The sequence below is a fragment of the Pleurodeles waltl genome, chromosome 5, assembly GCF_031143425.1.
Source record: "Pleurodeles waltl isolate 20211129_DDA chromosome 5, aPleWal1.hap1.20221129, whole genome shotgun sequence".
NCBI lineage: Eukaryota > Metazoa > Chordata > Amphibia > Caudata > Salamandridae > Pleurodeles > Pleurodeles waltl.
The window spans coordinates 1,149,074,651-1,149,102,531 of NC_090444.1; the positions used below are offsets into that span (position 1 = coordinate 1,149,074,651).

General features: G+C 42.2%; 1 protein-coding gene and 2 long non-coding RNA genes across 5 annotated transcripts in view; 1 reads left to right on the top strand and 2 right to left on the bottom strand.

Annotated features, from left to right (window-relative positions):
• Positions 1–2,850, bottom strand: part of CEP85L (centrosomal protein 85 like) — a 415,641-nt gene extending 412,791 nt beyond the window's left edge. The window contains exon 1 of the mRNA XM_069235375.1: positions 2,430–2,850. Within this exon, the coding sequence (XP_069091476.1) occupies positions 2,430–2,484 (55 nt within the window). The 5' untranslated portion in view covers positions 2,485–2,850. The remainder of the gene's footprint in view (positions 1–2,429) is intronic.
• LOC138296336 (uncharacterized) overlaps positions 1–27,881 on the top strand; it is a 128,795-nt gene that overhangs the window by 34,264 nt on the left and 66,650 nt on the right. The window contains exons 2-3 of one of the 3 annotated variants that reach the window (XR_011203810.1): positions 8,116–8,240; positions 15,558–16,665. This is a non-coding gene — a long non-coding RNA (uncharacterized lncRNA). Of the gene's footprint in view, positions 1–8,115; positions 8,241–15,557; positions 16,666–27,881 lie in introns of those variants that run through there. The other 2 variants (XR_011203809.1, XR_011203808.1) reach the window with 2 other exon arrangements.
• Positions 15,783–27,814, bottom strand: LOC138296337 (uncharacterized). Its single transcript, XR_011203811.1, has 3 exons — positions 27,738–27,814; positions 16,696–16,789; positions 15,783–15,907 (listed from the first exon to the last, which is right to left on the bottom strand). It is a non-coding gene; the product is annotated as an uncharacterized lncRNA (long non-coding RNA).

Sequence of the window (27,881 nt, forward strand, 5' to 3'; positions counted from 1 at the left end):
ATACATGAAACTGGGAAACTTACCTCTGCAGCATGAATCACCCCTTTCCAAACACAAGGGTTCCCTAAAAAGAAGTCTGTTTCATTAAGTGTGCATTGCTGTTTCATTGTCACCTTGCTACCAGGCTCCTAATGCCTAGAGATGTTTTAAGTGGCAGTGTTCAATACAGAACCATCATAACCTATGAGGTTCAGGGAAATGGCAGACTAGCAAAAGCTTGGGGTGCAGGGAGAATTTTATCCAGCACCCCAAGCTGTCTCGTTGTAATCACAGCAAAGGGACTATATTACGTTTTCATTTCGCGGCACAATGATGAACGGTTTAAGGCCCCATACTCTTCTTTGGACGAGACAAGATTTATGTCTCTGCTCGAGATATCCCAATTACAAATAAAACAAGAAAATCAAAGACCTGAGTTTCCCCAGCTCGCAGACTTGCTCCTCGGAGCTTCGCGTCCACGGTTGGGAGTAAACGCGTGCCGGGACAATAGTAGGCACTGATTAATCTGGTATTTGTGAATAGAACGGCTCTCCTCCCTCTGCGCCACACAAAAGAGGGGTCAGAGAACGCAGGCTATTGCAGGTCAAAGGACCCCCCACCCCGCCCAATTAATCCAAAAATTGGATTTGTTGCAGCGTAGTGCAGGAAGGAAGCTAAGAAGTCACTCTTCATGGTTACTGCACATCTAGGCCTGTTAAAGAGTCTTCCGTGTAGTATACTGCAGCATTTATACAGGAGACAGTCCATGGCATCCGAGGGGTTAGAGACTAAAGTGGATACCTGAGAGGGCAATGAAAGTGATTCAATGAAGAAAGAGCCTTGGCGTCTAGTCTGGGGGCACAAAGCGCTAAGTAAATATCCATACCATCCCATGCATGTCAATTTGTCCACTGAAACCGACCCAGGGTTGGTGAGTGTCAAGGTGGGAGAGTTGTCCCCCAACTGGTGTGAATTTACCTGAAGTACTGAGGTCCCCTGTTGCCTCATTCCCTACAAACACGTCCAAGTCAATATTATTATTTTTTGGGGGGGGAGGGGGTTAAACTACGGTTAGTAGTGACGCAATGTTCCTGATTTTTTTCCATTATTTTTACAAATCATTCCATTCAGGTTTTTCTACATCAATTGGATCGCTCTAATTGAACCATAGCTACAAATCTCACAATGTTGTGTGCTTATTAAACCAACACAACTCAAGCACTGAGTCCTTATTGACAGTGAGCCATCTTACAATCGTGACTTAAACGCGGGTTGTTCTTAGAGTCTATTTTACTCGCCCTCGTCGCTGCATGGCCATACTGGACCCCCATTTTGCGGAGATAACTCCTACTTATAAACTTTAGCAAACAAGGCCGGACCAGTCTTACCATACAGCATTGTGTTGTAATTGTAATGTCTTTAAACTTGGAGAATTATCATGCTTTTGTATGGGGGTTGTGTTTTCTATATATTCTTTAGCCCGTTTTTGACTGGCTGGAGAGGGAGCACCAACTGCGTCATTAAGTGTCTCGAATAAATAACATACTGAACCTTTAATGGCTGATGGGAGTATCCTCTACAAGATTGGCCAGGACAACAGTTTGCAAAGCTGTGAGGCCCCCCAAAAAGAAGTTACACTGCAACCACATCTACTGTTTAGCCCATGCGTACCCCCTTTTGGATAGCCAATCCCCGTTATTCCCTAAGATTTAGTAAACAAGAAGTGACCGGGGTCCCGGGGATAGCCTCTGAAAAAGCCATGCAGACAAACGCAACGCAACGCCGAACCACCATTTCAATCCCATAAATCCCCCTTGGCTACTTTGACAGGTATAATACCACAACAAACTCACACTGTTTCAATTAGTTCCAAGACATGTCTATATATTAAAAGACAACCATTTAGAGCACAGTTTACGCACATGCGACACACAACATTTAAATGAAAATGGGGGCGCAACTTCATTATGTAAATAACACGGACAAGGCGACAGTCAGTTTCTTGTGAGAGGTTAGAAATAATAAGTCATCAGTGGCCCGGCAATCAGTGCCTCTCATCGCGACACTGCAGCTGCCACGTTTTAATACACAAAATGCTCCGAGCCGGTGAAGGCGAGCACCGTGAGGTAGAGGGCTTGTAAGTCACTCGGCACGGCACGTACACAAAATAAAGGCAGCCTTGGCCAACTCGGAGCGAGCCGGCCCCTGGAGAGGAAGGGGCGGAGGATGCTTTGTGCTCAGCGGTGCCTGGCTCTCGGCACGGGCTGCAAGAGCCGGGCTTTGTCCCGCAACGCTCTGCTCGGGTCTGGCCCAGAAACAAGTTTACGGGGGCCGCAAAGACGCGCCGCCCCCCACGCCCCAGCCCGGCGGCCGGAGAGACCGCAGGCTGTACCCCGGCGTGGCGGGAGCCCCTCCGGCCAGAGACCACCCCACGCCGACCCGCTGCTCACCTCCCGGGTGTCTGCGGGCTCTGTCGCCGTAGTCCTCGATGGTCCTGCTCCACATAGTGTCCCGAGCACGGGGATAAAAATAAATATAAGAGTGAGAGGACGGGCTCCCGGGAGGGCGGCCGGGCTCAGCCCCGCTGCCGGGGTGCGGAGTGAGGGTCTCGGCCCGCGAGCTCCCCTGTCACTGCGGCGGCTCCGGGGTGCAGGGAGAAGCGGCCATGGGTTCCCCTGGGTGCTCGGAGGACGCTGGAGCCCGTGCGGCCGCCACAAAAGCCCGCTGCCCGCTCTGCCTGCGCTCGGGGCTGGTACTCCGCCCGCTCCCGCCGCCCCCGCTCGGCACACAGCGCTGCAGTGCGGGCGGGCGCCGCGAGGGGCGCCAGAGAGCAGGCACGCGAGGAGGGGGCCCGGGAAGACCCTCGGAGGAAATCCCAGGCCAGTGGGCACGTGGCGTGATAAAAACCCTTCAGGAATCGAGCACTTAGGATGAATTAAATAATCAGCTCCCGGTTAAAAAAAAAAGCGGCAAGTGAACTTTCTCAGTGACGGGGATTTTCCTCGACAAATCTAGATTCTGTAAAATGCCTGTCATGTTTGAGGAGAAGCGTGCAAACCCAGCTGGGTGTCGTAGTGCTTCCACGCACTCTCCTAGCCCAGTCCCGGGTGTCTCCAGAGGAATGAGAGTGACATAGGATGAGGAGAGCCTGCTACCCAGGACAGGACTGCACTGTGTAGCCCTAGGAAACGTTTTATCAGTAGTCCAGTATTGCAGCGAAAAAGAGCTGTGTTTTATCTCTAGGCTCATATTTTTTGTGGGGGCAGCTGGAGGCGGAATGGGTAGAATCCGTCTAGCCTTTCATAGCACAGTTTTTAAAAAAATATATAGGCTAAGTACAATGGCTTCACAGAGATTTCTGGGGGAGAACTTACAAAACACGTAAGCGCGTGCTGCAATACCCAGAGCATCATTTCTGCATAGCACAACATCATGTAAGTGCCGGTTTCTATAAACGCCTTTCCATGTGGATATACTTTGGCTACACACAGGATCCACCGAAAAAGGTACAGTTGGTATTTACTCTCATCTATGCACAGAAGATGATTGTATTATTTCCATGTAACTGACTAACGTGACTGTCAAAAAACTATTTGCAATACCAAAGTTATAAGGATTGAAGAATTGCCACGACACGTCCCTATGAACAACAGTTGGCATCACAGGAAGTGACATTACTCATCTTTGGCCACTGTGGCATGGCAGGAAGTGACAGCTACCACAGTCAACAAGTTATAACTCGAATGGAGCCATCATTCTTTCTCCTATAAGTTGTTAGTATGGCTCTCCGAGTGTCAGAGAGGTGAAATGCTGGCATGATACAAAAAAGTGTAAAAACATGATTTTCCCAGGGCAGAACTACCTGGGGGCTTATTCAACAAGGGTATAATGCACAAAGAACAAGCATTTGCAATGTAACGGGTCTCGCATTTCTCCGAGTTAGAGCTATTAGCAGTTGTAAACTCCCAACCAGACTTTTTTTGCCTAATTAAATAGAAAAAAACAAGCGGAAAACAAAGCCTTGTATGTTTTCAGTATTTGGTCGCTGCGCTGGAGGAGGGCTAACCACCGGAAAAGGCATCAGTCGCGGCCCGTCCTATAGGGCGGAGGGGCCACGCCCTCCCACCTTTTGCCCCTCAGGAAGAGTGTCTGTCAGGCTGAACAAAGGCCAGCCTGACAGACACTCTTCATTTTCAGCTCAGACAGCCAGGAGTGAGCCATGTGCGATTTGCGCAGACTCCTGGCTGCCTGAGCTGAACTTTGCTGGGCTGAGGAGGTCACAGCTCCTATGGGCGTGACCTCCTCGGCTCAGCAAAGGTGCCTCGAGGCCCTCCCCTGGGTGACGAGGAAAGCGTCACCCATTGACACTCGCCCTGGGCGCTTCAGGTTTAAGCCCTGAAGCGCCCTGTGCGAGTGTCAATTAGTGACACTTCGTCACAGAGTGTGGTGGGTTCAGCAGTCTCACTGACCCCATCCCACTCTGTGACACTTCATGCACCTTGCACTGTCTGCACTAGACTTTGAAAGACGCTGCTTGATGTTGAAGGAATAATACACTGCATTTATAATTAGAGTGGGTCTTGAATCATTGAATAATATATTACTATACCCATTGATGATTGGTTAGGTTTGGGTTAGTAGATCGTAGCATTAGTTTGACCCACGTGGCCATTCCGTTTGTTCTCGAATTTGGTCCAGGTTCAGTTCTGGCTATATGGGTCGGTCCCTGTTTCGTATATATTTGAAGGGGAAAAACAAGGCCTCTTCCAAGCGTGGAATCTGCTTGCCTATTCTAGAAGTGTAACTTTAGAAATCATCAAGAAGCAGAGAGCGCCTTCACTGACCTCACGTATCTAGATACACATCCTGAAAACTTGATTTGGTAAATCACAGGAGTTGCAACAGAGGAGTTGAAATGGACCTAAACGGTTTGTTAAACTCAAGGCCCAGGTTTCAATAAATGACAGCCATGAGAACAGGAAACCAAATGAAAAGCAGCCACACTTGAAGGAATGTATGTTCCTGCATTTATACAAAGTCTTGGAAAATACAGGACATCCACCACCTGGGAATAGCATCAGCGAGCCCTATCCCAGCAATTCTCTCAGATGCATTGGACTTTAACATTCAGTGGCCTAAATGTGCAACACGCTGACAATGTGTAGAGAAACAAATGGTGGCATCAAGTTACTGTTTCTCAGATCACTCACAGAATGAAGTTGCAGGGGTTCCAATGAATAGATCGTGTGGTGAATTTACTGTCTATACCATTGTACTGAGTGCCATTATTTTGAGGGATAGTAACCTGTGTAGTTCCGCACACTGGCTCTTTAGGTCTTTCTTGAGACAGCACAGTGAACAGGAGCTGGGATGAGAGGCGCGGCTAAATAAAACTATTTTGTGGGTCTTTGCATGTAAAATAATGCACCCACCGTAAATGAAAATAAATGCAAGCTAAACTAATCAGTGAAAAATGTATTATTTTACGTTATGAAACCTCCATTGGTTAGTGCAATCTCTTGCAGACATCTGTGTGTGTATCCAGAGAGCCAGAGAACTGAATTCTGGCTGGACAGTGGAGAATAGTAACTTGTATTTTTACTTCTAGAAGGTTCCAGACTGTGATAGAAAGCACTGTGAAAATGCAAGTCATTATTTTAAACTTGCATTGCACACAGTATAATATAGGCTGTCACAAAGTGTACAAAAGTATATTGGTAATAAGAAATTAGACTGTACCTAGAGCACAAACATTTTTATAATTGTCGTTTAAAAGGACACACTTGAAAACTCAGCTGAAAAGGAAGAAATATTTGTCACCATGAATTTTCAAGTGACTCCATAATTTAAGGTGAACACTGGCTTCCCAGCAGCCTTTAGATGTTTTGATTAACCAATTGCAGACATTTATATTTCTTTCAGGAAGCACACACTCTGGTAAAAAGGCTGGCTTCTTCCTTAGCTCTCTGTCCCTCTCTTGACTCCGCAAGAAAGGAGAGCCCCCTTTCCCTTTCAGCTGAGGCACTCCACTGTCAAGTCAAGTGAAAAAAAGCCTCATTCGCTGCAGTTCAGCAACATAAAAGCACATCACAGATAAAACAATTAATGATAAATAGTACATAAAATATGTAAAAACAGCTAAAAAGCGGAAACTTTCTTAACATAAAAAAAAATCAGCTAAACAAAAAAGAATCAATGGCGGAAATCAACTGGACAAACTTCTTCATAAAAACACCACCTGCCAAATAACATTTGCAATAGTGTAGAATACCAAAGGTGACTGCAGCTGCTGTAAAAATGACAGTGCTGGCTTACAATGATGAAGATTCATAGCCTTGAGCAGCAGCACAGGAGCTTTCCTCTAGGAGTGTGATACAAAGGACATAAAAACATAATATGTAAGGTTGTCCGCACAGAGCTACCATCACAAGGGCAGAGAGCTAAATCAGTATGCAAATTACACTTGGGGGGGAAAACCTGCCATCATGGGAATTAAATTGAAGTGAAACCTCGTGAGAATAAAGCGGTTCTGCCTATTCTGTATCTCACACAAATAGGGCTGAATCCCTTCCTGATAGGGAATTTGCCTATATATGCGAATCAACCTCCTCCATGCCACAAACTTCTTTCAAACTCTTTTTGGAAAAGGAGCTACAGGTATTAGGGGAGGTGGACAGCTCTAAAAGTCAGATCTGCTCCAACATCGATTTAACATAAGTAAGCCACTGGATATTAGGGGCCCCATCCAAAGCCAAACAATCCATTATATTATTATTCAAAGGAACAGTTTCTTTTGCCCAGATAGCCTGTCACAGCAATAGCGGGGATCATCATTTATTTTATCCTCAATATAGGGCATGCCCAGCTCCTCATGACGCAAAGACATGGAGCACCGCTAGCACGCATCTAACACAAGAACTTTCAGCTCTCTGAATCAGACCCAGCTCAATCGCCCTCAGGGTCAGGTGGCAGAAGCAACTCACAGAAGCAACTCCCCAAGGCAAAACAGACACAGACTACGAAAACCTCTGGTTAGAAACATGGACACTGTACTTCTGGTTCAGTTTAACAAGGTGCTGGGGTAATTGGGAAGTGCACATGTTTTACTGGGAGTGCCCTTCACCAACCATAGTGACTTATCATGTATACTTCACTGTTTATCCTAGTGACATTCTCCTTGTGCTAGTCTCACCACAGCCCACCACCTTTGCTAAAACCTGTTCCCGGAGCCTGGGACTTGGCTAAGACCACTGTCCTCCTGGTCATTCCCAACAGATGCCACCCCCTTCCACTTCTGGTGACTGCATGCTTGAAAGAAAGAATGTGTGATCAGCTGTCTGCGATGCCTATGTGTTTTTGTTGGAATGTTCTCTGGACACTGACAAAGTGATGTTCCTGGTAAAAGCTGCACAGCCATTGTCCATAAATGGTATAAGGTGGCTCTAGCATTGTCATGCTAATCCTTGATATGCTATGGGCATTGATGACATAGTTGTGGCTATCCCTGGCATAATGTTGGCCAAGGCATAAACCTAAAAAAAAGAAGAATATGTTCGTGGGCAACCGTAGTCCAAAGGGAGCATGATAAATCTCATGATTACTGCCGGTTTTGTCCATCTAGGATCCTTTTCTTCTTTTGGAGTTATTGCTAGATGAAGATGAAGACTATTTTGTATTGTTTCCTAATGCTCTCTTTTTTATGGCTCTATGCACAATGGCACCAGTCCTTTGCACACCGTGTGTGTTCTTGCATTATTGTGGCTATCCTTAGTTTAATGATGTTTGTGGCATAATGGCACCATTACTGAACATGGACATTCTTCTAAAAATAGTTGCAATCTATGGCATTTGGTGGGAATGGCATAACCATACCCATACTTGACATACTTTTTATTTTCTTTACATAATTGCGGCGATCTAGCAACATGCTGATACTGGCATAATGGTAAATATCCCTGATGTATTGTGGGTATTTGTAACATAATTCTGGATATTCCTGCATAGGATTGTCCTGCGATAATGGTGGCCATCCTTAACATATTGTGGGTGCTTTTGAAATAATTGGTATTTACATAACATAACGTGTCACTGGCATAACAGTGTCCATTCTTTGCATATTGTGGTATTCCTGGCCAGCTCTGACATAATAGTGGTGGAAATCCCAGCCACATGTGAGCGGTGATTTGGAGGGATGAGAGAGAGAAATAAATGCGCATGAGAACCTGATGAAAATGAAACACTGACAATTGGCGACCAAACAGGTATTTTATTAAAAATGAATAAGCATTATTTTGGGATAAACATGTTTTGTTAAAAAATGTGTTTACTTTCAGAAACTGGAAAACTGAAGTTGTGCAACAAACTTATTTCCAAGATGAAGTTTGGAGACAAAATTATTGCTAGTCTGAAATATATTTGAAACTGATATTTGATTCTAATTCATGCCTACTTTGTGATGCTTATTGCTCCCTAGTACTAGGGTCCTTACTCTTCGGTCTGTAGTTTTATAGCCTGTGTGGAGGAATTTCATCATCTTTATTAATATGCTTTTTTTATTATGAAATCTCAACTGCTGTATGTGGCCTCAAAATTTCAGATTGGTGTAACCTGTTTGTTGCCTGATCATATCATGGGAGACCAGCGCTGCCATAAAGCAAGATTAGGCAGCCACCGTTGGGTGCCACAGCAGTGGTCAGAAGTGTAAGCTATTCTCGGAATGACATTCAGAGGGCCACAGGGCAAGCACGAGCTACTGGCGCATCGTGAGGGTTGATGCATTTTACTCCTGATGTCTCGGGTCCCGACCTACTATGGATCCTAAGCAACTGGCCCATGTACCTCTTCAGCACTTGTCTCACAGTGGTAGCATGTGTTGAGCAGTCCAAGGCTTCCCTATTTGGGGGTTGGAGGTGGGAGGGAATGGCTACAGGGGGTGAACACAGGCTCACACCTCAAAGCAAGTTTAATAGCAGCAATAAATGATTCTCCACTCAAATATTGTCTTTTATGACAAAAGTAGTATTTGTATATGAACACAAAGTGAAATACAGCATACACAAGCAATACTCTGTCCCATGAGGTCAGGGCTCTAGTGTTCAATAGGCAGGTCCCTGAATCACACTTCCCTCTCACTACTGGTAGTGGTTATACCCCATTCACTATGAGCGACATTCAGGTTAGACGCCTTGTAGCAATTGTTGTCTCAGGAGTCCCAGACTGACTCTCTAGAAAAGTCAAAAGTTTTCCAGCGTCAAAGCCTTATGTAGCAGACAAGTTTCCTGGGACCCTCCTGCCCTTTGATCAGCCTTACCCCCACCAGCAGGGATTGCACAACCTGAGTCTCCAAGAGCGTCTCAATCACGTAGGCTGCAGCAGCTGCCTTTGGTGAGTAACCCTTGTAGCTTTGTAGGGACAGCAGCTGGGTGTCCTCGGCAGTTCCTTAAGGTGAGATGGTACATTCCGCTGATCCATCCCACAGGTGTAGAGAGGGTAAGTTGCTCCAGCTCCAGTCCTCAGTCGGTGCTTGGTGTCTGCACGGGTCACCATGGTGGCGGCTTGAACTAGGCAACAGTCCTTGTCCTTTCTGGTGGCCCCACCTGGCAAACAAAGTCCCTGACCTTACTCCACACATGGGTGACGCCTAATCAACACAGCAGTACACTTCATGATGGCCTCACCTGACATATGGTGTCACCTTCCTTCAGAATGAGTCTGTCACAGCAGGAGTGGCTCCAGATCTGATAGCCCCACAACACAAGTAATGGGAATGACTACAGGCTCACAACTGGGTGTCAACCACACTAATATGTATATCAAAAGGTGATGGCCCCAGTCATACACTTGATGATTTTCTTAGCAGTCCCATCTCTTTCCTGAGATGTATCCAAGCCCTTTCCAGTAACCGCTCCCTGAATCAAAGAGCACCCTTTGAAGTGTAGTGAAGAGCCTGACTCTTCCTCCGCCGGTGTGTGTTCCACCCAGCTTACAGGAAATCAGCCATCCACAAATCTGTCGGGGGGATTCCTCTACCTCCTCATGCTCCGCCAGCCAGCCCTAGATCTCCCCAAATGGAACCCAAAATCTTCCATGTATTGTACCATTCACAGGCAAACATACACCCAGCACATGCACACAGCACTGCACATCGCTACATGTTCTATTCTGTATTCTATTCTGAGAATTTTATAAAGTGCATGACTACCTGAGTCAGGCCTCCCAGCACTGGAAGACTTCAGGCACAGAACTCACCAAGTTATACAAATAGCCAAGTCTTAAGATTCTTCCTGAAGCTGAGCTGATCTTTAGCCTGATGGGCAGGTAGTTGTGTAGTTTGGAAGCCAGGTCAGAAAAGGACCGCCACCACACCTTTCTAGTTTTCTGCAGTATAGGGATTATTGCCAGATGAGAAGTAAAGGATCTCAAAATCCTTGTTGGGTTATAGGTTCGTATCTTGTGCTGGGTACAGTGCCAGATCGCCAGGGATCCTCAAACAGAGGTGTCTAGGTCTCCTTAGTAGAAGACACACTGCTGCATTTTGCACAATCTGCAATCTATTTAAAACATATTGTGGACACCCCAGATAGACAGCGTTTCTATAGTACAGATGAGAGAGGACTAAAGCCTGGAAAATGATCGTTTGAGTAGAGTTAAGTAGGATTTCCAGAATCTTTCTAAGCACACGCAAAACACCAAAGCAGCTAGCTGCTAATTTCCGTACCTAGCTCTCAAAAGAAAATGTATTATCCAGCTACATGCCTAAATCCTTTACTGTAGATTTTAGTTGGGGCTGCGTACCTTAAGAGTTTGGCCAGCAAACCAGGGACCAACAGTTGAGATCATTACCGACCACCATCATTTCTGTTATTTTGTCCTTTAAGTTTCAAACAGCAAGAAGTCATCCAGTTTGCAACCTCTGTCAAACAAGGTTTAAGTTCAGAACCTTTTGAATGATTTTCAGTAGCTAAAGAAATTACAGTCTGGTTGTCATCAGCATATAAAAATCGTGAGAGACCTTGACACTGCATAATCTCCGCAGGTGGATTACATACACATTATACTACGTGGGGCTCCACAAGAAACCATGTGGCACCCCACACTTAATAGGAAAAGACTCTGAATAAAAAGGTTTGTCATACACCTGGAAGTCCCATTCTTCTAAAAACAGGGTAACCATTGCAAGCAGTGGCGTAACTAAACATGAGAGGGCCCCTCTGCAAAGTACATGAAGGACCCCCTCTCTCTCACCCATTCAGGAGCTCTCAGGTCCAGGGCCCCCAGCCCGAGCACAGTGTACTGTGCTGAGGGGCCCCCCCGGAGCTCCGCCCCACTCCCCAGCATCACGAGGGCTGCGGGGGCTATAGTTATGCTAGTGATTTCAAGGCCAAACTAGTTACCCCTAAATTTCATAATCTCTGCTACAAATTGCATGAGATAAAGTATTGAATGCTATGCTCAGGTCTAATAGAATAACAATGTTTGAGTCACCATGATCCAAGGTATTTTCTTAGGTCCTCCACAACTTCCACGAATGGTTTCGTGCTGTGGCCAGGATGGAAGCTAGTATGTGATAGGTGAAACAGATCATTTATCTCTAGATATGCTGACAGTTGGTAATACACATGCTTCTTTAATATCTTGCCCAAACCAGGAAGCAACGATATGAGCCTGTAGTTTTCTAGTAATTGAATATCCATAGTTTTTTTTAGTAAAGGTTTGACCACACCATGTTTCTATGATAAAGGAACTACGCCACTTGGGAATGAGAGGTCCAAACTTCTTGAAGAACGTGGTAAATAACCTCAGCAGCTTGGGTCAAAATATGTAGAGGCGCAGCATCGCAAGGCAGACCTCATTTTACTTTATTCATTAAACCCACCAGATCCTCCTCTTTTATAGGATAGAAATGCTGGAAGGGTTGTCATCAAAATCTCGGATTAAGATGATTAATTTGCATTCGCGAGTTTCCCATCCTGATCAGGGACAGTGGCACAAATATCACTGACTTTTTTTTAGAAAAAAAGTTTGCCAGGTCATCACAACTGGCAACTGATGGTGTTCACGCAGGACCCATCTTAGATGGCTTAGTTGAGGATCTAAATATTGCAAACAGCTTTTTAGAAGGGTCTGGCAGAGCCAGATTCAGATAGACATTCATGAACAAAGGGCCAGATGTACATACGTTTTGTTTAGCGATTCCAAGTAGTAATTTCATCCAAATTGCTATTAGGAAATCGCCAATCCTAATGTACAAAAGATCAGTTGTTGGAAATGGCCCTTTTTGCAGGGTTATTCCCAAATGTTTTGCTTTCTTCCTCCTATTTGTTCAGGTCTGTTTTTGCTGGTTTATTGTCTCTGCACACTTTTACCACTGCTAATCAGTGCTAAAGTGCAAGTGCTCCCTATAGAAATTGTACTGTTGATTGGTTTAGTTATGATTGGCATATTTGATTTACTGATAAGTCCTTAGTAAAGTGCAAAAGAGGTCCCCAGGGCCTGTAAATCAAATGCTACTAGTGGGCCTGCAGCACTGGTTGTGCCACCCACATTAGTAGCCCTGTAACGTTGGTGCCACTGCAGTGTCTGTGTGTGCAGTTTTAAACTGCCAATTCAACTTGGCAAGTGTACCCACTTGCCAGGCCTAGACCTTCCCTTTTCGTACATGTAAGACACCCCTTAGATAGGCCCTAGGTAGCCCCAGGGGCAGGGTGCAGTGTATGTTTAAGGTAAGACATATACTAGTGTGTTTTAGTGTGTTTTATATGTCCTAACAATGAAATACTGCCAAATTCGGTTTTCACTGTGGAAGTCCTATCTCTCTCATAGGTTAACATGGAGGTTGCCTTTAAATATCCTTAAAGCACAGATTCCCCTTGAGAGCAGATAAAAATGTGGAGTTTAGGGTCTCTGAACTCACAATGTAAAAATGTATCTTTTATTGAAGTTGGTTTTTAAATTGTCTGTTTGAAAATGGCACTTTTAGAAAGTATGCATTTTCTTGCTTGATCCCTTCTGTGACTGCCTGTTTGTGGATTCCCTGTCTGGGTCAGTTTGACAGTTGGGCTGTTCACACCTCTTCTCTAGACAGCGACCCAAAAGGGGGCGGGGAGTAGCCTGCATATTCTGATGAGCCATCTGAGCTAGAGGGGAGGGAGGAGTGGTCGTTCACACCTGAAAGGACTGTGCCTGCCCTCACACAATGCAGTCTCCAACCCCCTGGTGTGTGTCGGGGGCCTGACCTGGACAAGGAAGGATCTTGCAAACACTTGAGACTTTGCTTTGAAGTTTGCCAACTTCAAAGGCAGAACAGGGTATAAGAAGAAGACCCAAAACCCCAGACTTTTAGAATCTTTCTGGAATCAAGAGGAACTTCTGCCCAGCTGAAGAGCTGAAAGAGGAGTACTGTCCCTTTGCTGTGTTGCTTTGCTGGACTGGCCTGCAGTTGCTGCTTCTGCCTGAAAAGAGTGCAAAGGGTGAACTTTGCTGTGTGTCCTGCTTGAAAAAGTGCTCTGAGGGTTTGGAGTAGAGCTTGCCTCCTGTTGGAAGTCTCAGGGACACCAAAGACTTCAGTTTACTTAACCTGCAGCACTGGGAACTGTGTGTTTTGTGCTGTTCAAGAGGAGAAACCACTGTGATGCCGCCAACGACGCCGCTGGCCTGCATCGTGACCTGCCGATGCTGCATGGAGTCCCATTGCCCCGCTTTGCACGCGACCCTGGTCTCACCAACGCTGTCATCAGATGACTTCACCGAGCCGCTGCTTGCACCGCAACCTGTGGGCCCCGCAATCCAGCATCGCCCGCTCACACCGCAGCCTGGGCCTCCCCGACGCTGCTGCTCCTGCTGACACCGACGCCGCTGCCTGCACCGTGGCCTGTGGACACTGCTCGTGAGGAGCACAAAGCACTGTCCTTCACCGCAGTCCTGTTCACCTACGCCAGCACCATTGACTCCAGTGTCATTACCAGGCATCCCTGCCTGCACTGTGGCCTGTGGACACCGCTTGTGAGGGTCACAAAGCACCGTCCTGTCCCGCACCGCTGGCTTGGGCCTACAGACGACAGCGCTTCAGCAACGACGCAGCCGCTGCCTGCACCGTGACCTGTGGACAGCGCACGTTGCACCGCCCCCGCTTCGCATCGCAGCCCTGGTCTCACCGACGCCGCTGGATGCCGCCACTGAGCCGCTGCCTGCACCATGACCTATGGGCACCACAAGTTGTATTGTCCCGCTTCGCACCGCAGCCCCAACGCCATCCACACCAGTGCTCCTGACTTCAACAGCCCAGAGTTTGATCTGCAAAGCGTATGACTTCAAGGGTCCGACGACTCCTGCACCGACTCTGGAACCGACACCGCAACGTCAGCGACGCCGCTCTCCGGAGCTCACCGTGAGGATCACAGCACCCTACAAATCCAAGGTACTGTTTGCAGGACTTCCTGACACTGTAGCTGGCCCACGACGCCGCGGCTGGCCTGAACTGTTGGTTTTGTTGATCACGACGCCATGACAGTCCCAGGTGGAGCTACTGACTTCAAGGAACTGTAGTTTTGAGTAAATCATGCAGAATTCATATTTTTATTACTGTATGTCAGATTTTTATCGTATTTGGTCTTGTTTTAAATAGCTAAACATTGGCTATTTTTCTAAAACTGGTGTGGTGTCCTTTTGTAGTGTTTTCACTGTGTTACTGTTTGGTATGTGCAAATGCTTTACACATGGCTTCTGAGATAAGCCTGACTGCTCGTGCCAAGCTACCAAGGGGGTGAGCAGGGGTTATCTGAGCAGGTATCTCCCTTATCCTGACTAGAGTGAGGGTCCCTACTTGGACAGGGTGCAAAATGACTGCCAGCTAGAGACCCCATTTCTAACATCAGTATTCTCAAACATATGAATCGGTTAACTTTGCATTTGCTATTTAGTTATTTCCCAATATGGAATCTCAGAAATGCAAATCTGAATTAGGAAATCACAAATAGGCAAAAACGCTTTTTGGGAGCAGAATGATGGCATCACTATGAGAAAGTGTTCAAATACAGGCTCTTCCTAGTGTTTTGTAACACAGAGTAAGAGAGTGTTTGTTAGGTGTGAACCTGTGGACTCTTTTATGAATGTTTTCCTGCAAAGAACAGTAAGTATGTCCAGAGAAAATTCAAGTTGCTTGACAGAGGCACGTTGGATGGGTGGAGGACCATCTGAACAGCCACCACAAGCATCCATGAAAACTCATCATTTGAGCCTGAGAGTGTTGTTTGTGTTTGCAACATAGATGTCTCAAATCTACCATCTCTATTGCAAGGGAAGATTTTATACTATTTTCATAAATTCATGAGATTATAAAAAAATTGTTTTTGTTTCTGGTACTTTAATAAAACAGCTCAATTTATATGCTTGTTGCATTATGGAAATTGTAGTAAAGTTATAAACGATATGCTTTATGTTCAGAAACACCTATGTGTTAGTTTGACTTTAAACATATTATCACTCATAGTAGTCAGTATTTAGAGAAGTACATTTTATTAATAATATTTTCCTTTTAAGCAGAAGAAGAACAGTAAACTGCATCTACGTATTTCTCACAGATGAATCACAACTGACAGAGTATGACATGAGCAAGATGCCGCTATTGAAGGTCCTTTTTGACATGGAACAGTCTACAGACATACCTGCCACACAGACAGATCAAGTACCATTCAGAAGAAGAGCTACAGTTTCACCACTTTCAGAAGTTACAGATGCAGCAGATGAACCAAATACAGCCAGGGAAACAACCCCAACATTTTTGAGAGGCAGACAGATGCATTACAGGGTTTTGCAGAATCTTTGGTATGCCACAGCTTCTCGAAATGCTGCTCTCCTTTCTACAGAGACTGATTCAGAGATATCTCAATTGTTTGTGGTGGAGGGAGGGTTAGAGTTGTCTGTGCAGCACCTGCAAGCAAGAAATATAAAAACTGTAAATTACCAACTAATGTGTATGAATCGTACAATGTCACAATTGCTTGATGGGCAAGAAAGCTTTAGAAAAACAGGTCAGAATGGTCAAATTATGATGAATGAAAGGTTTGCTAAAATCACCGAATCTGTTGATAAGCTTGCAACCACAATGCAACAAGACCACACAATACAAAGACGTAGGCATCATCAACACATGTTGTGGTTTGATATATATTAAGCAGAACCATTAACTGGCCAGAGCTACTACAAATTTATGCATGCGTGCTGTAAATATATAAACTGAGGTGGGTCACTGTTGTAGTGATGTTGCATGTGGCTTAGTGTGGATTACACCACCTTAGAAAATATCAAACCAGTACTATCTTAGGGCCTGCAGATTTAGGGGTAGGCAAAAGTGAAGTGGCATCAGTCTTAAGTAGCCTCCATGTGCCTGATGTATCAAACCTTAGGCACACATGCTGACGTACGTCTAGCATAGATGTTTGTGATACTCCTCAGGCAGGTACTGCTGATAAAAGTAGTGCAAGCAGAGGAAGAATACAGCATTAATGTAGTAGTTGTCTTTTCTCCTGCACTTGCCTTCTTATAGTGTTTGTTTTAAAAAAACAGAAAACAACAATATTGAAAATAGTTGTTCTAGATAAATATTGCTTGTTCTTACAACACAAAATTATGATTCCTGAGTAAAATGATTTTTTTTATTTAAAAGCTTTAATAAATATGTAGCCTTGATTTTATTTTGCACATTTGCTTTTGACTTACCTTAAAAATAATGATTATGGATCTCTGTATGATGTGTTCTTCCTTCAACAATACGAGAGGCATCCTGTTGGTGTTGTATTTGGGGTATTCCTTCCTGAGGATCAGATTTGGAATTATCATCCACACTGTAAAGACCCCGCCTAATAACAAGATTATACAACATTGGAAAATGGGTGGGGAGGGGGCACGCAAGGCCTTCGGCCACGTGCACGGTTGGGTGATTATAGGGGGTTGGCTGCTGGGCCTGGCTACAGGCCACCATGCAGACGGTGGTTGGATTAACATATAATAACTAAAACTACTTTACATTACAAAAAAACATAGAAATTCACAGAAAAATACAAAGGGTATATGGACATCATAGTTAGGAAATAGAATTTAAAAAAAAGATAGAAATTCACTTAAAAAAAAAAGTTTACAGGGATGTCATAGTTAGGTTCTGAATTTACTCGCACAAAACCATATAAATTCAGCAGTTATGGTTATAGTTAGTTATTTCAAGTAACTATAACTCAACCTAAAGTAACGATAACTCGCCCACTTGCCATTCACTGCTAATTACCCCTTATGTTACAGCACTCATGACAACATTTAGAACATCAATAAAAATATCAGTGACACGTTAGCCATCAAATTATTATTGAAAAAGACACTCTGCATGGTGGGAGAGCGAGTTATAGATACCTTAGAGTGGAGTTACTTGATCTAACTGCTGAATTTCTATGGTTTTGTGCAAGTAAATTCAGCACCTAACTATGACATCCCTGTAACCTTTGTTTTTTTTGTGTATATATATATATATATATATATATATATATATATATATATATATATATATATATAAATATAGGGCCTTGTTTTGACTTATACTGGGTGCTCCCTTGTGTCTGGACAAAGCTAAACCCCTCTGAAGAGCTCTAATGAGAGCGAAACACATGTCAGGGTTGCTTTACTCATTCCGGGTTGGCTTGGAGGGTATTTGACCAGTCCAAAGCTGTAATACTGTGCCTGGAGTGGTAAATGGCTTTTGTCATTTTACAGCTTGGCGAGGATGACAGTGTGTCAATCCTATGCTTAAAGATTTTGCTGTACAAATGGCAAAATACTTTGTCACTATCTAGCTCGGCGTGGATAGCACTGTGCTGATCCTATGCTTAAAAACTTTGTTAGATAAGCAGACATTTGAGGTGAGCAAATCTAGAGTGTCGCTGGTGTTGCAGGGTGCTCCTTAATAGAGCTGCTTTCCACCTAAATTTGGGAACTTCCCAGAGTTCTCCTTTGTTTTTTGCACATATATATATATATATATATATATATGTATATATATATTTAAGCATACATCATTACACAGCATCCAAGAGGCAATATTTACCAACATCTCAAAGCAAGAATGACGCAGGCACCATCCATCAACTCGAAAGGTAATTTATTTTCTTATTTCATGTGAAGTACAAAGTGCAAAGTGTTCTCCAGACAAAAATGGCAACGCGTTTCGGCCTGAGCCTTCGACTGGCCATAGAGTAGGTTGTGAAGTCAGTTTATTTAAATCATGTAATCAACCAACATTCACCAATAAAAATCCATGATCATTTTATATCACCTAAATGGCATTTATAATCCATTTTTAACCCACATTTAGTTCATTTGTCTCAAATGGATGCCAAATTTACCCTAAACATAAATGTTTCTTGTTAAATCAATATATATGTTTATCCCTTCCTATAAAGATTTTCTTTCTTTTTGAGGTAAAGTACCATTTCTATGTTGTTTAACAATGCACACTTATCAAAGTTAGGGGATTCCGTTTGAAACAAAAACTGTTCTATAAACACTGTATATCATATTTACATCTCTCCTCACATTGGGTTATTTGTTCACGGTAAAGTACCTAAAAAATGAGAAGATATTGAGTTAATATGAAGCATTACCAAAACAAAAAGGCTGCTATATTCTGCAACTTCATATAAGGGGATACTTTTCCCCATAAGGATCTTATTTGTTTCATAACCCCATGATATCTTTTGGTAATCATCTCGAAGGTCTAACTAACTCTTCACGAAGGTTCAAGATGGACAAACCAGTTCAAAACATGTTTCTTATCAAATGTCCCCTTTTGGATCTTTTCTGTTTATCTCCTATAGGTGTCTGTGTAACTCTGCATCCATGTTCAACTCCCAAGGCATTTCAGTTCCAATTAGAATAATCCATTTGGATTCCATCCTCCTCAATCTTTGTTCTCGGTCTCCACCTCTATCATTCTGTTTAATATGTTTAATGCCGTAGTATCTCAAGTCTTTTTGTCCACCCTGATGCTGTTCCCTTATGTGCTTTGCTATTGAATATGTCATATCTTGATTGTGTATCTCCCTCATGTGTTGTAGGATTCGTAATTTTAACTTCTTCACTGTACTTCCAACATATTATTTACCACACACACATTCCACTACATAAATGACATATGGGGTCTTGCAGTCTATTCTTTCCATGATTTTTATGATCCTTCCATCAAATGTTGTCAAATGCATCATATTTTTACCATGAATACGTGCTTTACACTTTGTGCACTTACAGAAACCTTGCCTTTTGTCACTCAACCAATCTGATGTATTTTTCTTTTGTGGGGTCATATGACTGCTTGTTAGATGATCCTCTAGTGTTGGCGCTCTTCTACATGTAATCAGTGAATGATTGGGTAATGATTTAGATAATGTTTCATCCAACAGTGATAATCTCCAATTGTCTTTTAGAAGTTTTCTTGTCTTTTGGCTCCCTGCATCAAAACGCATGATGTACTGTATAGCATCAGTGTTTAAATCACAACTTTTTGTTCTGGGGATCAGAAGTTCATCTCTTTTTCGTTGCATCGCTCTTTTCAATGCATCATCCAAGACCGAGTTCGGGTATCCCCTTTTGTTGAATCTTTCATACATCTCGTTCATTTGAATTTTCAATTCTACTTTTTCTGTACAGTTACGTTTGACCCTCAAGAATTCACCATATGGTACACTCCATTTTAAAGCCTTTGGATGTCCGCTATTTGCATGTAATAAACTATTCGCACTGGTGGGTTTTCTATGCATTTTTATGCAGATTCTTCTATCTTTTATGTATACACCAATATCTAAATAGTTAATTTCCAACTCACTTATTTCATATGTAAAGCTTAGTTGTTGGGGGTTATTATTCAGCGATATTATAAATTGTTTTAAAGGCTCTCTTTACGCCTCCTATATCAGGAAGAGGTCATCTATGTAGCGTACCCATAACACAATATGATTTAGCATTTCCTGATTATTCTCTTGCCAGACCACCTGTGATTCCCACATCCCCATCAGGAGATTTGCATACGTGGGTGCGAATGAAGTCCCCATAGCTGTTCCTTGTTCTTGTAAATAAACTTTACCATAAAAAATAAATACGTTATGAGTCAGACAATACTGCAGCATTTCTAATATTTCCAAATGTTCCAGTAAGCTGATAGATCTTGATCTAAGAAAATATTTACATGCTTCTAAACCATCCTTATGTCTGATGGATGTGTATAAGGAAACATCAGTTGTGGCCATTATATAATTGTGTTTCCAAGGTATGTTATTGATCCTATTTAGGAAATCTATAGAGTCTCTCAGAAATGATGGAAGGTTTGAGACATATGGAAACAGGAACATGTCAATAAATCTTGAATATTTTCAAGAAGAGACCCTATGGAGCTTACAATGGGGCGCCCCAGTGGATTTGATTTATTCTTATGAGTCTTTGGCAAGAAATATATTGTGGGAGTAATCGGATATTCTGTTTTAAGATATCTATATTCTTCATCTTTTAGCAAACCTTTATCTAACCATTTTTTTAAGATACAGTTGTATTCCACCATATAGGTTTCCATGGGATTGCTTTTTAGTTCTCTACAGTTTTCTTTATTTCCCAATTGTTTCTTAGCTTCCTTGATATAGTCATCGCTGTTCAACATTACAATATTGCCCCCTTTGTCTAATGGTTTAATGACAATTGTATTGTCATTTTGCAGATCCTTCAGTGCACACCATTCATCTTGTGTCATATTCAGATTCTCATCATTTTTAGTCTTTTTAGATAATCCCAAGGCTATCCTTGCCAACCCGTTTGTCATTACTTCCTGAAACACATCAATCTTGTTTCCAGACGGCAGCTGGGGGCAAAATTGTGATCTAGGTTTGTATTGACTGGAAATTGTTGCATCCGTTGGTAACCCCAATGTGGAACATAGTTCCTGATCCGATAAATATCCATAGTTTGTATCTCCAAAGCCTCCTTTTGATTCTTGTTCCAAACATGTTAAAGTCTTGAGGGATCCCAAATCTGATACTGCTAGTGACGAGACCTCCTGCGATCTAATGGTTCTTTGTTTCTTGATTTTTGATCCAAAATATTTATTTAGTTTCAGTTTCCTGGAAACCTGTAGAGATCAATTTTCGCTGTCGCTAAGTCCATTGATGTCATTGGACAAAAATTAAGACCTTTATTCAAAAGTTTAAGATGTTTGTCCTCCAATTTTTTAGATGAGAGGTTGATTACCACATCCTCATTTATTGTTGTACCTAATGTCTTTCTTATTTCTTTCCTTTTCCTCTTCCTCTGTGATCTCCTTGTTCTCTTTGTCCCATTTTGTTTTTTCCTCCCCTTCCACGTCTCCTGGTTTCCATATGATACAGCCTCATTTCTCCTGAAAAATCCAGTTTCGGTCTCCCCTCTATTTGTATTTTGTCCCCGGACTTGCATCTGAACTTTCCATGCTCGAGGAGACTTTCTCTTTTTCAATTGTTCTATCCATGTTTTGCTTCGTATAAAAGGAATCAAAACGTTTTGCAAAGGTAAAAATTACTCCTGTGGAATAATCTATCTTATCCCTATTGATTTTTTTTGCTTTCTTCAGTTGTGTTTCCGTTTTTATGTTTCTCGAATCGTTTTTCCATTTCCTCTATCATTTTTTTCCACATTTTCCATAGTTTGTATGTATAACATCTTTTCTTCAAGATCTTTAATTCTTGATACATTTTTTTCTAATTTTCGCTCGGCTTGTGTTATCAAGGTTTGCATTAATTTCGTAGAGCATTCAGTTGTATCCATTTGCCATTGTCTTAATAAGTCTGTATCCATATCATTTAGGGTTGGTAAAACAGAGATTCTTAAACCTCTAGGGACTCTTCCACTCTCAGTGTATTTCTGCAATGTGGCCTTCTCCCACCACTTACTAATCTCCATTAATTTTGCTTGTTCCAGTTCCTTCATGAGTTGATTGAGGGGTCATTCTCGATCCCTTATTATGCTAAGTTCTTGCATATTTGTTGCTCCTTCCTCTTCAAATAAATTCTTCATGATTTGTTCTCGTTTTGCAATTCTCTCAGCCATTTTCGGTGATATCAATTTCAAAAATAGTTACTCAAAATCCGAATGCACTATTGCACTTCTTTTAATTGTATTTATCAAGTTCTTTCAGATGATGGATATTCAAAGAAACACTCCCAGTCTATGAGGTGACAGTTTATTTAAAACCAGCACTTTTGTTTGTTTCTTATCTCTTGTTTGTGCTTAAACATTAAGATGCACCGTTTTTTGTATGATTTTTTTTTTGTCCCTAAGTATGCAGTTTCAATCACCTTCTCTCCAGGTTCATTTATTTTTATTTTTATTATTACTTGAAACGCCGTTGAATGTTATTTCAAAACAAATTGTGATTTATTATTAGGCTTAAGTGCACATAAAAGATAGAAAACGTAGGAGGTTACTAATTATATATATATATATTTATATATATATGCACATACGTCTCTGTCCACGTTTGTACTCCTCATTCGATACCGAAACCACACTTCAGTGGGCGGTGAAAAGACAGATGGCACAACCAAGTCATATTATTGCAACACCTGCTTTGTCAGATCCAAATTCATGAATGCCAATGGTGCAAGCACAAATATGGCACTAATATATATATATATATATATAACCATGATTAATGTATACATTTCTTAAGCAGATCTATAAAAATATATATTTTTAAACCATAGGTATTATACATATTTGTACAAAAAATGCACATACCTAAATACATATGCACAATCAAATTATACACGTTTACATACACAGGCATATGCTGAGATCTGTGCTTTGAGTATGGTGGTCATGAAAGTGAGAGCCAGCTTTTGAGTAGACTTTAGAAGATAAGGTCATTATCTGTGGATTGTATGTTTGTGGGTAATGAATCCACAGTGTGGCTCCTTGAACAGAGAAAGATATACCACCCATGTTTTTTTCTTATATGCTGGGATTTTGAGGCGGGATGCCAATCTGGAGTGGATGTTTCTTTGAATGTTTATGGTGCATTTATTCTCCTTTTCCATGTATTGCTTTGTGGGTGATACAAAACAACTTGTAGGTGGATCTTTCTGGCAACTGGTATCTAAAGTAGGGCCCTCAAGGCAGGAGATATGTGGGCTTGTGGCATTACATGCATGAGTAGTCTGGCAGCAGAGTCCTGAATTATTTGTGGTCTTTTCATAGCTGATAAAGATGATCTGTGATAGAGGTCATTGTAATTTTCAAGTTTAGATAGTTCAAGAGAGATAGTAGTTTGGACCTTGTTTGGAAACTCTAGGTGAGAAAAGATATGTCACAGAGTTTCCATAATAATGAAGCTTGATCTTGCTAAATTATTCACTTGGGCATTCACTGATCAACAGCTCTGAGGCAGCTGAGGATTTTTAAGTTTCCGTTGTATGTGGGGCTTTCTAGTTTAAAAAGAATTTGTTTATTATATGCGTAGTTATAGCATGTGAGCTTAAATTAATTGATCACTGCCAGTAAGGGCTTCATGCAGATGTTGTAAAACATGGGTGAGATGATAGAGCCCAGTGGGACCCCTTCTTTTGGATGAGAAAGGGGGAGTATAGATGATATTTTTTTTAGTTTTGAAGGTCGGATTTGATCCATTCAAGATTTGATCTATGCAAGCTTTGTAGAATATTTGGATGAAAGTGTCATGGTCAACTGTGTCAAAGGCAGCTGAGAGGTCCAAGAGAAGTAGTGCAGCAACCCCTTTCTGGTCTACTGTGATTTTAAGGTAATCCGATATGGCAACAATGGCATATTCTGTGCCTCTTCCTGGATGGAAAGTATGGCATTATTTTCCATGAATTGTGGCATCTGGGTGAATGGTGCTCTTTCTATTTGTCTACCCAGGAAAGATCCATTTGTTATCGGTCAGTAGTTGTTTGGGTAATGGGGGTTCAGGTTTGTTTTCTTCAATAATGGGTGTATGTATGCATTTTTTAAGTCTTCTGGAAAGATTCCTGTAGTTAAAGAACTATTGTTAATCTTTCTGGCTAAAATAATGTTCTAGACAATGTGTGGTGGACAAGGATCAGAAGGGGAGCCGGCTGGCCTGCTTGCTTTGACAAGATCCATAACTTCAGTTTATGATAGTTGTTTGAAGGAATGTGGAGGCTGGATTAGCCTCTCCTTGGAGGGGATTGTTGGAAGTCAGTTGGTCCTGTTGTTTACCTTTGTTTTAAATAGGAGTCCAACATGTCTGCTTTGGTTGTGTAATGATTTGCCAGTTTGTCAGTAAATTCTTGAGTAAAGGGATGAGTTCTTTCTGTGCATGTAGGTTTACAAATCTCTGTGAGAAAATTTGTAAAATGCTTTAGTTTTGCAGTTAGTCTTTTAAATTCAGTTTCAATAGTGCCCTTTAAGCTTTTTTTGATTAATGACTTGTATATTCTGTTAAGTTTGTGTAGGTAGAGTTTCTCGATTGTTATTTGTTTTGAGTGAGGTGCGTTGCAGCTTTGGAATTTGTTGTTTTATCTTTTTTAGTTCTGCATTCATCAAACCTATTTGTTTTCTTTTGTCCTGTTTTGTTGTTCTTAATGGGTTTAGAATGTTAAAAGCTTCCTGGAGCTACTCATAAAGTGTTTCTACTGACTTTGTCAAGATCTGTATTGGATGTTAGTTGTCTTTCTAAGTTTTCTAAATAGAGTTTGTTCCATGGTTAATATGTGGTTGCATGTAAGGTGGCCTTAGGTGTGGTGATTTGTGGTGTTGTGTTGGACAGTTACCAGATGGTGATCTGAACATGTGACTGGAGTAATTCTTTGAAAGGTTGCTAGTTCTGGATTTGCAAAAATGACATCTAGGATGTGCCAAGTGATATGTGCTGGCTTGCGGATGATCTGATGTAGGTTCATTATATTGAGGCCAGTGATTATAGCTCTTGGTTTGGGCATATTGAAGTTGTCATACCATATGTTTATTTCACCAATGATCCATAGGTTAGAATGTAGTATCATAAGAATGTTGCATTGCTAGGTGGTGATCTGTAAAGAACAAGGAAGTTCCAGGAGGAAGTTGACATAGGGTTGCATCTGGTAATGAGGACCTCACAACCTTTTATGGAACTATGCAAGTTGAAGGGAAGGGGCCTGTGTTCTAGACAGTGCGCATTGTCCCTGTTTGCACCACAGTGCACCTGCAAACAGGTGCGCTTGGTGCGCACAGGGACAGTGCACCCGATTACAACTAATGCAGTGCCTTCAGGGCAGCCGCTAACTTGCACTTCCTTTGGGGCAGCGCATTAGTAAAAGGTGGAGCAGTTGTTTGAGGCAACCAATCAGTCTTTCTCTGTGCAGGTGGCAACCCATCTACACTTCAAACAAGGGACAGAGAGCTCTCTGCAGGCTGGTGTAGGTAGTGAATGCATCCGCCTGCAAGGGAATGTCTAAGGAGGTCCTTGGGACCCCCTTTAGTCCCTCTAGAAGGCTGCCGTCAGGGGTGCACTGGGTGTGCACTGCCTCCTTGTGGCACACAGTCAGTGTGCCTCCTGACGGATTCTTTGCCTCAGCACCGAGTCCATATTACGGATCAGGTGCAGGGTCAAAGTGTTTCCCTCATTTGCATGGGGCCACGCCCCCATTCAATTAAGGGAACAATCTCTTAAGATTGTGCTGTGTATGCAGCAGGGCCATCAGTATTACAGAAGGAACTGCAGAAGCATCTGCAGCCCCTTCTGTAATACTGTCGTAGTATTACAGAAGGGGCTGAAGATGCTTCTGTGGTTCCTTCTGTAATACTACAGTGCCCTGGGGGTGCAGAAAACGACTGTTGCACCCCTGGCTCACTGTATGTAATACATCCCAGAGAGGCACATGGGAAAATATCTGGAAAGGCTTCCTGGAAAATCAAAATTGAGGACAAACCTGCGTGACTTCCAAAGGCTGGAGGAACTCCATTTTGATGAATTTACAAAACAAAGAAAACAGTTTTTTGAAGTGAAAATTCTGTTGACATTTGACAAATAAATACCAGGAAAAGTAGAGAAAAGAGCATTGCCTACGATTAAGAGAAAAAAGCATGGATTAATGGAAAGGGAGTAGGAAAATAAATTAACATATAGGTAGGAGTTGAGGCATTAACATATATTATTATGGGTAGAAGTACTTATGTATAGGTATTTGAATCAGAACTTCGATATATGCAGTGGTAAGGAATTGAAGGATTCTTCCATTTATGGAGATCAGTGCTTGTCAGATTCTTTGTGACTGTAGTTATAAATTATTCAAAATATTTCAGAACTTTGTGATTCTAGCTTTTCTGTCATACGAACTTTGGGGTAGATTGACTTTTCAAAAGCAGACCATGGTTTAGTACTTAATGATTTCTTCAGTACCTCGTGGGTTTGTCCTTTTGGCTTTGTTTTTGTCACTGAGTCCTAAAGATGGTCTTGTGGACTCTTTAATCATCTGAGACTAAAACATTGACAATACATCCTCTCTGATGTGTATCATCCGACTTTGATCCTTTGCAATTAAATTCTCAGTCTTTGATGGGCAATGGTCAGAAAGCCTATGATTTGTTAGGTAGATATACTGCTTCCCATTAATTACCAGTAAATATACTACGAATTGATTTCTGTGATTATTGTGGGTCAGCTTCACTCTTTACAATGTTTTATTTTAGACCCTGATTGAACATGGATTGAATAGACTATGTATCAGTACTGATGCTCTTTGCTGAAGTCTTATATATTTAAAAAAACAAAACGTCTTTACAGGTTATTCTTTGGTACACCTTAATATATGTGTGTTTAATTCAATATTGGTGGGGTTCTTGTACAACTCAACTCAGAGTATATATAAGTGACTCCTTCCGGAGCCTATAGTTTTATGATTAAGCTTAAACACACAATCTCCTGGGGGAATGTTGGGTAGCTGTGATGTGGTAAGTGTACTAGCATATGTTTTGTGGTTGGATTCTTTGGTATAGAGAAGATTGGAGATAATAGGATGTAGGTGGGGTAATGAGTACTAAAGAACAGGTTGGTGTAGTGGTTCTATAGTATGTGTAGAGACAAAGATAAAGGGTACAGGTTGGAGTTGTGGCAGAATTATATAGGAAGAGGTAAAATACTGGAGTGTAGACAGGGAATGAGGTAGAATAGGTAGGGGTAGAAGCATTAACATATAGGTGGGGCACAGGTGGCAGGTTAGGGGTAGATGTATGAGGGTATAAGTGTACAGGTGGGGGAAGGGAAACTAGTTGGTAGTTGGAGAGAGAGGTACTTGGGTGTAATTATGGGAAGAGGTACATGGGTATAGCGACAAGCAGAAGTGCTAGGCTAAAGACAGGTTTATGCTACATGTGCTTTATTAGAGTAGACAGTCCAAGGGCATAAGTAGGGGTAGATATAGGATATGGGTAAAAACATTGGTACAAGCATAGGGTAGCAAATCTGAATTATACATAAGATAAAGGTGCTAGGTATAGTTTCAAAAAGGGGGAATTAGATAGATGTACTAGGGTATAGGTAGCCATACAAGTCCTAAGGTTTAGACAGGGATGAGGGTACAAGGGTATACGTACCTGCATGAGTAATTATGCATAGGGCAAGGTTAAACAAAAAAAAATCACACAGGGTCTACGAAGAGCGATGAAGAAAGCCGGAGAAAAAAAGACAGAGACAAGGTAAGAATGAAGCACTGGGGTAGTTCCACTATAAAACAGAAACAAGAGACCTGTGATGCAGGGAATTTTCTTGACATGAAGGGCATTCATCATGATGAACTGGTCGTCTTAGGAGTGTTATGTTTCTGAAAAAAAGAATATATAGGTTTATGGAGAAAGTTTCTGCAGAATTTCCTTAAATGTATTTCTCTCTA